Below are 13,266 nucleotides of genomic sequence, written 5' to 3'. Positions count from 1 at the left end.
AGGAGCAAGAACATTCTGTCAGATTGTCCACCAGGATGCTATTTCATTTCATTGGGTTATTGTTTTAAGCACAATTATATCCGACAATGTGGAGCTCAAATGGCTAGAGCTGTGGCACATGGCATATGGATGATGGCATAAGTGTGACAATAATTTATGTAATTTTTATGAGTTTCAGAAGTTAGAGAATGTAAACTGTTGTAGATTTTTTTATTATTTAGAGAAGACGATAAATTTTTATTTGGTTAAAACAAGTTAGAAGACATCTTACATCAGCTTATGGTCTTGTTTCTAACTTTTCATGAAGAATGTTAATCACATTTCTATTAAAACATATTTATACAGCAATCTTACATTTTGCATTTTTCAGATAGTACAGCTTTTTGCTTTTAGCCTGCATATACAACTGCAGCCGCAATTAAAACACACTAAAGTTAATCACTGTTAAAAAGGATTTGCTGTGATCTGCTGTATGCCTTTACTTAAAACAAGAAGACTTAACTTTTTAAATCCCCTGCAAAAAAGGTTATATTCTTAATTATAAAAAAAAAAGTTAAAACAAAAATACTAAAGTAAAACAGTGTACTAAGAGATTTAATAGGTTCTGCAGTTCTGTAGTTTACACTTCATTAAGACTGTGTATTCTCAATTTTAAAAAAATACCCTTCTGTCCTTCAGGCTACTGTCACAATTTCATTGTATCTTTTTAGTCAAATATCTAGAATTTTTAAAGGGGTAATACTACTTCTTCTGTCCATATCTGAATTTTTTAACAGTTCCAATAGTTAGAGAATCACAGTTGTCTTATTTAACTCCAGATTTCAGATAGGGTTTTCACACTGTATCAAACCCAGAAAGCCTTTCCTTTTGACATAGAAAGATATTCCTGTATCATTGAATGTAAATTTGCAAAAGAAAGGCAATGGCTCTATATGATTCTGTGAGCTACTTTGATTTTCCTCTGCTGCCTGCTCTTGGGGCATACACAGGGATAATACATTGGGATAATGTTTTATCCCTATATTAGAGTGGAGAGATGATCAAAGTTGTGGTGGGCCTCAGTTCACACTTTTACATAATTTAGTACCCTGAGCATTCCCATGGCACTTGATGGTATTGCTGTATTTAAATTGGACTTAAACAGTTGCTTGATACTTAGTGGAGTGTTTTGGGTCTGTGTTTTCTCCAAAATGAGATTATAGCATGAGAATGTGCTAGAACGTGCTCTAGCAAATAAAGAAAAAAAAAGGGTAAGTGGAAATAGTAATATAGGACTCTGATGACCCCCACCTTTCTGGCAGTGTGTCAAATTCAAGAGAGGCTGGAATGTTGGAAAAATCATGTCCCTGACGAAATCAGATGAGATGTGTTTTACCATAGATATTTTTGAAATGGCAGTGAAGTCCTGTGCTTAGGCAAACACTATTTTCTACTATGCAACTGGCTATCTTGCATATTTCCTCCTATCTTGTCTTATTCCATCAGTTTACCCAAGAAAACTCTCATAATCCCCTTTACTCCCTAGCCTCACATTAAGAGTTAACAGACTAGGGCTGCCTGTGCATGGTTTCAGTCCATCTGTTTGAGGATGGTTTTGCTCAAATTCTGTTCCCTGGCCTATGTCACCTCAGTGACTGACTGTTCCTGACACAGTGCACAGACTGCTCCTCCCAGGCTTTATCACATGCTGCAGTGTTTTCATTTTCTCAGGCGTTACCGTTCACCACTCACAATTGCTCTTTTTTTGATCACCCTTCACTCTTTTCCTGATCCTTCACTGTCTGCACTGCCGTCCTCCTCTGTTCATTATTTCCCACTGACCTGTACCTTCCTAACAACTCTTCCACCCACTCTTTCACTTGGCAAACAGATAAAAGAGAGTATTGGAAGTTAAAGGGCAATGGGTTTTTTTTAATCTGTTAAAAGCATTAATTTCAGAACCTAGATTTTCCTATCATTTGATAAAAATACATGGGAAAAAAGTCTCAAAAACACAACACAAAAATCCTTTAATCTTGTGACTGTTGCAACCTCATGCTTGAAAATGAAGCATCTCTTCTTACAGAAGCCTCTAGGTGCTTTTGACCTTAACCCATTTTTTCACAGAAGTCTTCCCAGAACCACAGAATGGGTAAGGTTAGAAGTGGCCTTGAAAGACTGTGTAGTCCTACACCTCTGCTCAGACCTTGAGCAGGTTGCTCATGGTCATGCCCAGTTTGATAAAAAACTCCACAGTCTTGCTGGGAAACCTGTTCTGGTGTTTGACCAGCTTGACAGTAATTAAAAATAAAATAAAATTTTATTTTAAAGAGGAATTTCTCATATTTAAATTCTCACATTGATTCTAATCCTGTCACTTGGCATGTCTGAGAAGAATGAGTGTCTTTAGCCTACTCATCACTTATTCTACACGTTCTGCTTTGCCCCAGTCCCACACTCCTTAAGGCAAAAACTTTTACTCTCTAGTTCTGAAGTCCTTGTGCCCTCTGTAAAATCAGAGGAGACTTAAGTCTGAGCTCCAAAACCCCTGAGGGCTTTTGGTAGTGTTGCTGTTCATAGTTATTCTCTTTCTACTCTCTCCAGCTACTATGTGTTGCAATAAAAAAAAATACAAAATAGTTAAGATTGAAAGGCTGTTTTCCTGTAAGTGATTTGTATGTGCTGTAGCTGTTGCTGTGATGCTTTCAGGGAAAAACAAAGAAGCTGGTCTTTTGAATGGTACCTTAGAAGAATGATGACCAGAAGGTCATCCATCCATTGCTAATCAGTACGTGCTGCCTTAGTATTTGTTTAGTGACATCTCAATGAGTTCCTTACACTTGTTTTGTTGTCTTGTGCATTTATTCCACATTTTCTGCCAGCTGCCTCAACCTTAACAATTTCTTCCCTTCAGGGAGTGTCTGTCAGATATACTTCATGGCTTGAGACATTAGGGCAGTGAAACAGCCGATGTGACCTTAGAAATTCTTTGCCAGTTAGAAAACTAGCTTGTTTGAAATTCAGATTAATTTCTCTTTCCAAACAAGCTGTCCTTGTCATTGCTGTTAGGTTATGGAATTCTAAATGAACTTCTTGCATAAATAAAGAGATGTAACTTGATGGATGTTAAACTTGAGTTCTTGTTTTTCCTTCTAATGCCATCACTTAGCAAACAAACTTACTGTAGGATTGTATGGTAAAGGTCAGGTCCATTCTGAATTTCCTATGTAGTAATTATCATTTAACAGAGCAAAGAATTAAAGCCTCTGTACTTGATTATGCTTTTCTGATTTGTGCTCTTCCTCCTCCACCACCCCAGGCACTCAAACTTCAGTTACTTTTATGTTGTCTTTCACAGAAGTTTAATATGAAAGTTTTATTTGCTGGGATGCTGCAAATTTCATTGGTCACCTCAAGATGGAAATTTTCAAGAAGGAAAAGGAGAAGGAAGCTTTTCTCCCTCAAGAAGGAGAAGTTTTCCTTCTTTCAAGAAAGTAGTTTTCCTACTATGAAAACTTTCATAATTGCCTCTTACATTTATACATATGTTTCATAGATACTCTTCCATAGTATTTTCTCTGTCCAGTAAGTATAGGAAAGGGGATTCAGAAGAATAGAAAGTCTGTAATTTCCATGGTGTTTTCATCTGCATTCTGAGACACAAACTGAATCCTGTCCCCCATCTACAAGTTTGCATCAGCATCCAGCAAGGTGTGGAGGTGAACAGCCCTGTGCTGGTACTGAAGAGGTGTATCCAGATGTTTGAACTCACCTCTTTCTCTCCTATTTTTATTTTATTTATTGCCCTAATCAATATTTGATAGCATAATTGTATGAAAAGAAGACCAGCTGTTCAGTTTGAAAAGAAATAAATAAAATTGAAATGTTTACTTGGCTCTCAAGTGAGAAGTGTCCCAAAGTACCTTGTTTAAAATGGATGCTGTTGGACATAACGCCGAAGGAAATGCCAAGCTGTGGAAGAATTCTGCACTTTGAAATTTCTGAGTGTATATCTGGCTGCCTGTCATCTTGATACAAATCAAGATCTGAATTTTGTCTAAAATAAGCCTCTAGATGTAGCAACATCTGCCTATTTTTCCTCATGTTTTTAATCTATTCATGCCCTCTGCAATTTGACAAATAGATTTTCATTGATTTTTATATTTGAAAAAGCTTGAATATGAATAAGCAAAGTATATTCTATTTTATCAAGAATTTTCCATCATTCACTACAGATTGGGAAACAGCAAATATGGTGTTAGAAATAGGAGCTTGTTAACAATAGTGCAGTCTCTGGAATGTATCTGAAAAAGTCTTCTTATAAACAAAGTTGTAGTAAACTATCTGCTGAATTCAAAACCAGCAGATTAATGCTAATTTTATCTGACCTTGGTGGAACAGTATTCACTTTGGTAATCATGGGCTTCATAGCAGGAGCTAATTAATTGCCTCAATCTGAAATTAAAAAGAAAGACTTGCATAATCTAGCTCTAAAATTTCTCTAGGCTGCCAGGGCAGAACTGACTCATAGTCAAGTTGCCATGGACCAAGGCCCCCAGGTCCCTTCCTGCAGTGCTGCTGTCCAGCCTGTTTCCAAGTCTGTCCATACATCCAGGGTTGCTCTGTCCTGGGTGCAGAATCCAGCACTGGTCTTGGCCAGACTTCGTACAAGTGGTGATCGCCCAGTCCCCTCACTTGTCCAGGTCTCTCTGCAGGGCCTCTCTGTCTTCGGCAGAGTCGACAGCTTCTCACAGCTGATTGTCGCGGGCCAGCAGACGAACTCCGTTCTTGGGACGGATTCCTGAGGCTGCCGCAGAAAGCGGTATCTGTTACCCTCCAAGCCAAACCTTTGCCCGTAAAGCCATTCCACGCCGTTCCTTGGGCTCCTCGGGGCTGGGCCCGGCCCCTCGCCTTGAGCCGCCCGCGGCCCCTCCCGCGGCCCGCGGGGTCGCCCGGCAACGCTGCGGACGCGGCGGCTCCGACCCGCGGCCATGGCCTCCAAGGCAGGCAAGAAGAAGGAGATCTCCAGCGGCGCCGGCACCTCCTCCAGAAGGTGAGAGCCCCGGGAGAGAGGGAGGGTGGGCGCGGGAGGACGGCAGCCCCCGCCGGCCGGCCCGACACGGGATGGAGGCACCGCCGTGCCCGGCCTGGGCTGCTGCGGCCGGCCGGGAACATCCCCGAGGCTTCTCTGTCTCGGCCCGGCCCGGGCGGCCGTCGAGGCCGGCGGGCACCTGTGCCATGCGGGCACCTGTGCCAGGCGGCCCTGTCGCCTTGTCACCGGCCGGACACGGGTGCGTGCCTGTAAACGCCGTGCGGGCAAACAACTTGTGCTGAGAAAGTTCACTTGCTCGCGTGGAGGCTTCAGTAAAAGTGGTTCCTAAAGCCGAGGAGGAGTTTGGTTGCTCCTGGGGTTTTGTTTGTTTGTTCAAACCGGGAGCCCAGCTCGAGTGGAAGTTGTGCTCCCTCCCTCTGCGCTCCTTGGGGCGCCCCTGCCGGGCAGCGCCGTCCTGCCCCGGCGGTGCCGTGCGTGTCCTGGAGCATCCCTGGCTGGGCACGCAGACCTCGGACCTTGCACACAGCGAGGGGAACGAGGCCTTCAGCTGCTGCTCGGGAGCCATCAGAAGTTAAGAGCTCACTGAAATGATTTTGGGTTTAAAAGAACCTCGAACCTGTCAACCAAGACAATAATTTTGGAGTGGGGGTGTTCTACTTTCATCAGGGAGAGGAACCAAACTAAGTGCAGTTTTGGGGGCAAAAAAAAATGACGGTTATAGCACATCAGTTTCCCGTACAGAAAGGAAAGAAAATTCCTAGTGTCTGGAAAGTTTGCTTTATGTTATAAAGAATCTGAGGAAAGCAAGTATGATAAGGAAAATAATTTTTCCCATTAATTTCTTAACTATTTCTGTGTAAGTAGCATCTCTTGAGTTATTTTTAAATTATTTGCTATTTGCTGGGTGTTTAGTAAGAATTTGTATATTTCTGTGTAAATGTCTATTTCTTCCTGAAAAGACAAATAAACAGAGAATATTGACATTCACTCTCATTGTTTTGACTTGTGAGCTCTGTTTCTATGGTGTTAGCAGGTTTCTCATCCTAATGTAAGCCTGAATTCATGAGGCTGTTGGTATTCAAATGAAAAAGGTATCTCATGTATGTGCTTATGGCCATTGCTTCTTTTTTTTTTCTGCCATACATGAAGATTTCAGTTGTATCACTTATTTCTCTCCTGAAGTCAATCTCAAATGCTCCTATGTGCTTATTTCATATGTAGTTACACAGCCTTTACTACACAATAGTTTCTTATATTTTCATGTTTCTACTTTATGTTTCACACCTTGATTCCCATTTTGCCAACTTTTCTGTTGCAAGCTGCCAGTATCTAGTTCCTTCTCCCCATTGCACCCTTTGCTTAGTAACTCTGTTGTTGTTCCTGTTTTGGCCAGGGAAGTGGTCACAGCACCAAGCCTGAGAGAGTTCAAGAAGTATTTGGACAGCATTCCTGGGCACGTGGAGTGACTCTTGGGATATGTCCTGTGCAGGGCCAGGAGTTGGACTTTGATGATCCTAGTGGAATCCAACTCAGAATATTCTCTGATTCTCTTTGATATTCATTCATTCTGTTACCCAGCTTGTTCAGGATGTTTATGAGGCAGAGATAATTACTGTAAAAATTTTGTCTAAATCTATGAAAACATAAGTAATGTAACTATTCCTGTATTTGAAAGAGAAATGGATATTTGGAGCCTGCCTGAGAAAACATTGCCTTGTAACTTTAGTATTCTGTTGTAATTGCAAGATAGATTTTCTGTTTTATTTTAGAACAAAGCTTGCAGTTGCAAGGACAAAAATGTTAAAAATACTTTGTCTTTTGACTAATACTGTCCTCCTGATAGCAAACGTGACTTGTTTTTTATATGTCTCTAATGATCAAAATACTAAATAGAAATATAAGTAATAGAACAAAGAAAAATACTAATTTTTCTTTTAACAATTTTTAAAAAAAATCCTGAAATCTGTTAGTAGTTACCAAACAGAATTAGTGTTATAATTTCATCTGTTGTGGATAAAATTAATGCAGAAATCCTCTGAAAGTAATGTGTACAAACACCTGTGCAATATATTTTGATCCCCTTAATATCACTTTTCTCAATTTCTAGTGAAATCAGGCTTCTTTTTTTTCCCCCACAAGTGTTTAGAAGAGTCAGGACAGTACATCTGTACTGTGGAAAATCAATCAGGATTATGGGTGGATATATTGCATTGTTAGAGTGGGACCTCAGAAACATATGGAGAAGGCAGGAAAATTCCTCTGGACTTGCTAGCCAGACTTCCCCTGGGTCTCTGCAGGATACTCCATTGAGTCTCTCATCATTACTGCTTTCTAATTAGAAAGCAATTCCCTCAGGAGCTAGGCAGCTGCTGGAGATGATGGGCTGAAGAGCTCAAAAGAACTGCTGCCCTTAGAGCTTTTCTGAATTGCACCATTAAAGGCTACTGAGAATCTGATCTTTCCCAGGTTTCAACAGCTATGGTGAATAGGAATTGATGTCTTTGATCACTGGAAGAGATTCTGGCTAGTAAGAATGGATAATGAATTAAAATGCTTTTAAATTAATTTGATGAAGCTCTATGCCATCAAGCCCAATCTTCTGATTAAGCCATCAGCAGCTATCACAATTAGGGTTTGGGCTATTAGGGACAAAAATGAGGAGTTAATGGTCAGTGCCAAGAGAGGCAAGTGATTGTGGTAATTATGGCACAGACAGAGGTCACCAGTGTATATAGGGGAAGGTCAGAGCAATGCTGGAGTACTTTTTAAAGAGATCACTAACTAAAATGTACTGCTGATGTGTCCTTAAGGACCAGCAGAGACAGGCTGAAGCCTGCACTGGCTGGAAGAAATTATGTTTTAGCTGTATGCCTGGTTGATTGCAATAAGTAGCAGGTTGCTGCACCAATGCCTCGGATTACCTAATGTTTGTTATTAAGATTAATGGATGGGAGAATAAGAGCAGAAAAAAATAGTGGAATTGCTAGTTCATTCTTCAATTCCCATAGGCCTAGAATAAGGTTTCAGCCATGGCTTGTGATTGAGGTTTTATCCACTGCCAGCAGCTGTTCTTTAGGTTTGGTAGTTTAGAGAATATAGACTGACCAGATTTATTTTTTGATGTTTTGGGTTTTTTAGATAGGCTGAAAATTGAGAATGGTAAGAACTCATGACTTGTGGGTAAGAGCATGGCAATTGAACTTGAAGCTTTTAGTGGACATCTCATGTTAATGTAAGTTTAATAGGCACTAAAAATTTACATGGAATCAGTGAACAAGCCTGCAGAAAAGAAACCTGTTGAAAAGTATATAAATAGATAGCAACTACATCAAGCCTGGGAAGTGCTTGAGCATTATTGTTAAAAATACTTATAGTCTATGAAATTATTTGACAGATATTCTAGATATGCCTTTATGCTCTTTGCATAAAGGTTTTCAGTTGCAGTATTGTTTGGGACAAGGCGCTGGGCTACAGTTCACTCATTCTCCCACTCAGCACTCCTGTTCTCTGTTTGTGGTCCAAGAGGGTAGCCCAGTGGTACATCTTTGACTTGCAACATATGGTGCAACATGTTTTATTTGAGAGAAGGGGTGGCTGTGTTATGGTAAAAACTGGTTACATTCCTGTGGAGGTCCTTATGCTTGTTTTTGACTGTGCACGTGCTACAGTCAGAGTTGAGTGTGGTTTGAAGGTTTATAACCAACTTCTGCTAAAGACTTGAAACAGAGTGAATGTTTTGGACAAAAGACATACTAGCCCTGATTTTGCATTTTTTTATTAGGTGTACTCATTTTATGGTTAATTCTGCCCAATTTATTAGAAACTGGGCCTTTAAAAAATATAATTAGTTTCAAGTGTCATGGTTTAACTCCATGTGGCAGCTCTGACCCACACTGCTTGCTAGCTCATCCCTAGCAGGATGAGGGCAGGAATCTACATAAAAATGCAAAAACTTCCTGCATATAAAGACAGCTTAATAGGTAAACATCAGAGTAAGAAAAGGAATTCATTCACTGCTTCCCATGGACAGGCAGGTGTGCAGGCATCCCCATGAAAGCAGGGCTTCATCACATGTAATGCTGACTTGGGAAGACAAATGTCATCAATCCAAACATGTTCTTCCTTCTTCTTCCCCCAGCTTTTATTGCTCAGCATGACAACATATGGTAAGGAAATTCTCTTTGGTTGTTTGGGGTCAGGTGTTTGGGCTGAGTCCCCTCTGGTCCCTCCTCGTGCACCCCCAGCCTAGGTGCTGGTGTGGAGCTGTGTGAGGAGCAGAAACAACATTGACTCTTTGTAGTCACTGCTCAACAATAACTGAAATATCACTGTGTTATTGACACTATTTCCATCACAAAACTAAAACATATCCCCCCTACAAGCTGCTCTGAGGATTTACTTCAAACCTAGCCCAACCCAGTACAGCTACTCACTGGACTTCACAAGGTGAAGATTTGAATGAAAAATTTTAAACCTTTACTGCATTCATAATCTGCTTGACAATTGTAACTGGTAACATATTACAAGATTTTAAACTCTTACTACAAGGCTGATTTTTGATAACTTGTGGGGCTCTTCTGTCTCAAACAGCTCAGTTCAGATCCTTTCTAACCAGAGCCAGTTAAGGCTTCATGAGACCCTGTGAGTGGTGTATCTTGAGCTACAGCAGTTGTTCATCTCCAGTTTGCAGCTACTGTGTTTGCAGTACTGTTACTACTCCTGACAAAACTGAGGATGTTTTGAGATCATGGTCTCCTTTAGCATGCTGTTAATTGCAATCCCAAGATAAACAACTGTTTTGGGTTGAATGCCTGTCTGCAGTCTTTTGGAAGGCATTTCCTGCTCTCTCAAATAATTTAGGCACAACATAAACCTGTGATGGCCCAGGATTCCAGGACATCCAGCTGCATAACTGAAGGGAAAAGTTTCTATGTACCTTAAAATTTAACCAGTTGAAATTCTGAGCAAGTGGTACCATCCTGCACATAAGTACTTTCCCCAGACATAGCAGTGTTAGTGAATAAATGTGTTGTGATCTTAGGTTCATGATTGTTCTTCAGAAGTTATTTATTGCATCATTGACCATCTTCAAGCTCTACTACTGTACTATTGTATTAATACCTAAATTCTAACCTGACAAAAGCTAGAGATGTTCCTGAAGTTTTTGATTTGTCTTTCTTAAGCTCGAAAGAACCTTTCATTTATTTTCATTGTCTATTTTTTTTGTAAGTAACTCATATTTCCAAGGGTAGTAATATTGTTAGTATCACAAAAAAAAAATTCTAAATTAGACCTAGAATTTCTGACCAGAAAAGTGAAGCTTTTGCTTTCAGTACCTGTGCTTCATTAATCAAAATTTTTTCAGTAAACGCAGTACAACTTTACATAGTCAATTTTTGGGCACTTTTTACTCCCTTCTACTTTTAACTTTCTTTTTAGTTTCGTGCTTTGTGTTGAGATAATGATTTTTTTTTCCCCAGGTAATTATGAGAAGCATACTAGAATAGCATATAAGCTGACCAATAAGTTTAATTTTTTATTAACTAGATTACATGTTAATTAGAAAATTATGTATTCAAATTAATTTTCCTAGTTAATTCTAATTAAAACAAGGAACCTCTGAGAGCTCAGCTTATTTGATCTGTAGATTTCAAACTTCACGGACTCATGGGCATGAAAATATTAAGTAATTTACTAGTGGCAATATCACACTAAATGCTGTACGCCCTACTGATTTTCGTTTTAGGTTTTTCTTTCCATGAAACTCAAAGCACTGTCAGAGAATCTTACAGGCAAACACTCCACGAGCCCTGGGTTGGAGACTGTACAATCAGACTGTGCAAAGAGGAGTTTTGACTTCTATTGCAGTGAACAGTGTAAAGAACGGTGTGATGGAGAAAAGCAGCTTTCAGCAGAACTGGATAGCAGAAAATGTACTGTCAAAAGAAAAATACTAATACGTGTGCTTTGAAACGAGAAAGCATTCTTAAAGTATAATGTTAGAGACTCTGTTTGCCAGGGATTATTCATCTATTTAAGCAGAATGGTCTTCATCTTCTGTGAATTCTCTGTAACCACCATGGAAGAAATGGGATTTCCTGATTTTCTTAACAATGCATGCAAAATGCTTTTTAAATGGGTTGGCCTAAATCCTCAGAAGCACTGTCATGCTCTGCCATGCAGAGACTTTTAGGTCTTGGTTAATTGTTCAGGTGCCATACAGAAGGCACAAGAGGTTTTAAAGAAGCAGTGCTGCACAGTTCATATTCTTCTACTTGACCCTTGAGTATCAAACTTTAGTGTCAAAAGCAGTCTTAGCATTCTTATATCTGGGTCTAACTTCAGCTTATAGCCTTATAATGCCTATTCATTTGCTGCTAGTTGGAAGAAGAGTACATTGATCAGACAGAAATTTGATCTGCAAATTGGATGTAGATGTTACTTGCTTTCAAATCTGTGACTTGGTGGAAAACTGGAAGCCCCCGTTGTTTGTGGCAGTCTGTTCACTTGGCCTGTCACCACCACCTTTTGAAACCAGTTAACCTCAAAAGATTTGGACAGCTCACAATCCCACCTAGAGCACAACTCAGAGTCAGCCATAACCATCTTGGAAGAATGCATCAGAGATCACTTCTTTTGGCTGAGATTGGCACCTGAAAATTACTGGAAAAGACATTCCTCTTTCCAGCCTCTTGCTATGACATTATCTAGGTATTGGTATATCGTATTTCCACCTGTAGTACTGGATAGAAAGCCCACTTCTGCAGACTGTATTTGTTTCTGTGCGTTACAAGGGCTCATTTAAGAGCTAGATAATACAGTGTTTCTGCCTTGGCAGGCATCTCTTGGAATTAATTTTCAATGTTCCACTCTTGGGAATGTAATTTAAAAAAAAAAAAATTTGAAGGATGTCTTTTAAATGTTTAAGTGACCTCCAGTGTGGTAGAATGTGAAAGGCTGTCCAATGAATGGCATCCAGGCAATCTGATGCCTTCCATTGTGAAAAATGTTTTTCAAATAAGTAAAAAGTATTTTTCTCCATTCTGTATTCAAAGCTTTTTTATAGCAGATCTTTGGCTCCATAGAATCAGGAGCAGAGAATTTTCACTACAGCTGCCTCTCAGCACAGAAAATGGCAAGCTGAGTTTTCTGTCATTGCTCTTGCAGGCTACACGGTCTTGGTCTGCCATTTGAAAGCAGCACATACATGATATTGTTTCTCAAGTATATAATGCCACCTGATTTTACTTCTGTCTTTGAGCAGTTTACATATGGTAGTTTGTGCAATAGAAATGGGATTTGTTCTTCCTGGAATGCAAAAATTAAAAGATCAGGGTCCAAAATTCTAACATTGTACATGAGCTTGCTATGAGCATGAAGGTTGAATTTTACATGAATTCCTCCAAAAAAAGAAATTATTTTTTTTCTGCTTTACATAGATTTTGTCACACAGGAAAAAAAATATTTTGTGATCTATATTAAATATTCAGTTGCTTATCAGTCTATTTGTCACCAGTTTTTTGAATACATCTTCATGTTTTTCCCTTAATACATGGAAAAATTTTATTACTTGATTTTGTGCTTTATATTCAATTTCTGACTTCAAGTTTTTATATAGCAAAAAGGTTTAGTTGGGATAAATGGATCAAAACAGCAGAAGATACTCAATTTTAGCTGGAATTCTAAAATTACAAGGATGAGAATTCAGACAATATTTTTAGGGCAACAAATTGAATCAGGCTGAAAACAAGGAGAACAAATAAAAATTAAAGTTTTAAAACCTACAGGGCTTCTAAACTACTATTTTTTATTAATTTTTCTTTCAAGTAAAGTCCAAGTCATGCTACTGTGTAAAATTTGCAAAAGGATTTTGCAAAAAAATTTGCAAAAAAATTTGCAAAGTATTTTACATTTAGGGTTTTTCTTCCACCTCCTATAAATTGGAAAGCAAACCAAGAAGGAATAACTTGGTTTCCATTAATGTGAAGACAAATATAAGTAAGAAAACATGTAGACTTCTAGCTGGCAAAGCTAAATGTGAGGCTAGGTAACCATCTCTCAGCAAATGTGTTTGTGTGCGCCTTCAAAAGAGGCTCATCCTTCACAAGTTACTGAGGTTTATTAGTAGTTTGTCTGACACCTACAAGGACATCAGCTATGTTTAGAAATGAGAACATCACACTTGGAAGCAGTGATTGAAATTGCAGACCCCTTTAAAAATTATATATCTATAA

At 39.2% G+C, this 13,266-nt stretch overlaps 1 protein-coding gene across 2 annotated transcripts in view; it reads left to right on the top strand.

Moving 5' to 3' along the window:
* Positions 1-4,931: 4,931 nt before the first annotated feature.
* The window catches only part of ADGB (androglobin), a 98,901-nt gene continuing 90,566 nt past the window's right edge, over positions 4,932-13,266 (top strand). For both annotated transcript variants that reach the window (XM_071433144.1, XM_071433136.1), the window contains exon 1: positions 4,932-5,032. In XM_071433144.1, coding sequence (XP_071289245.1) covers positions 4,971-5,032 — 62 coding nt within the window. In that variant the 5' untranslated portion in view covers positions 4,932-4,970. The remainder of the gene's footprint in view (positions 5,033-13,266) is intronic.

The sequence above is a fragment of the Agelaius tricolor genome, unplaced genomic scaffold (genome assembly GCF_023055355.1).
Source record: "Agelaius tricolor isolate 1412-34295 unplaced genomic scaffold, bAgeTri1.0.p SCAF_1, whole genome shotgun sequence".
NCBI lineage: Eukaryota > Metazoa > Chordata > Aves > Passeriformes > Icteridae > Agelaius > Agelaius tricolor.
This window is presented reverse-complemented; position numbering and strand designations above follow the sequence as displayed.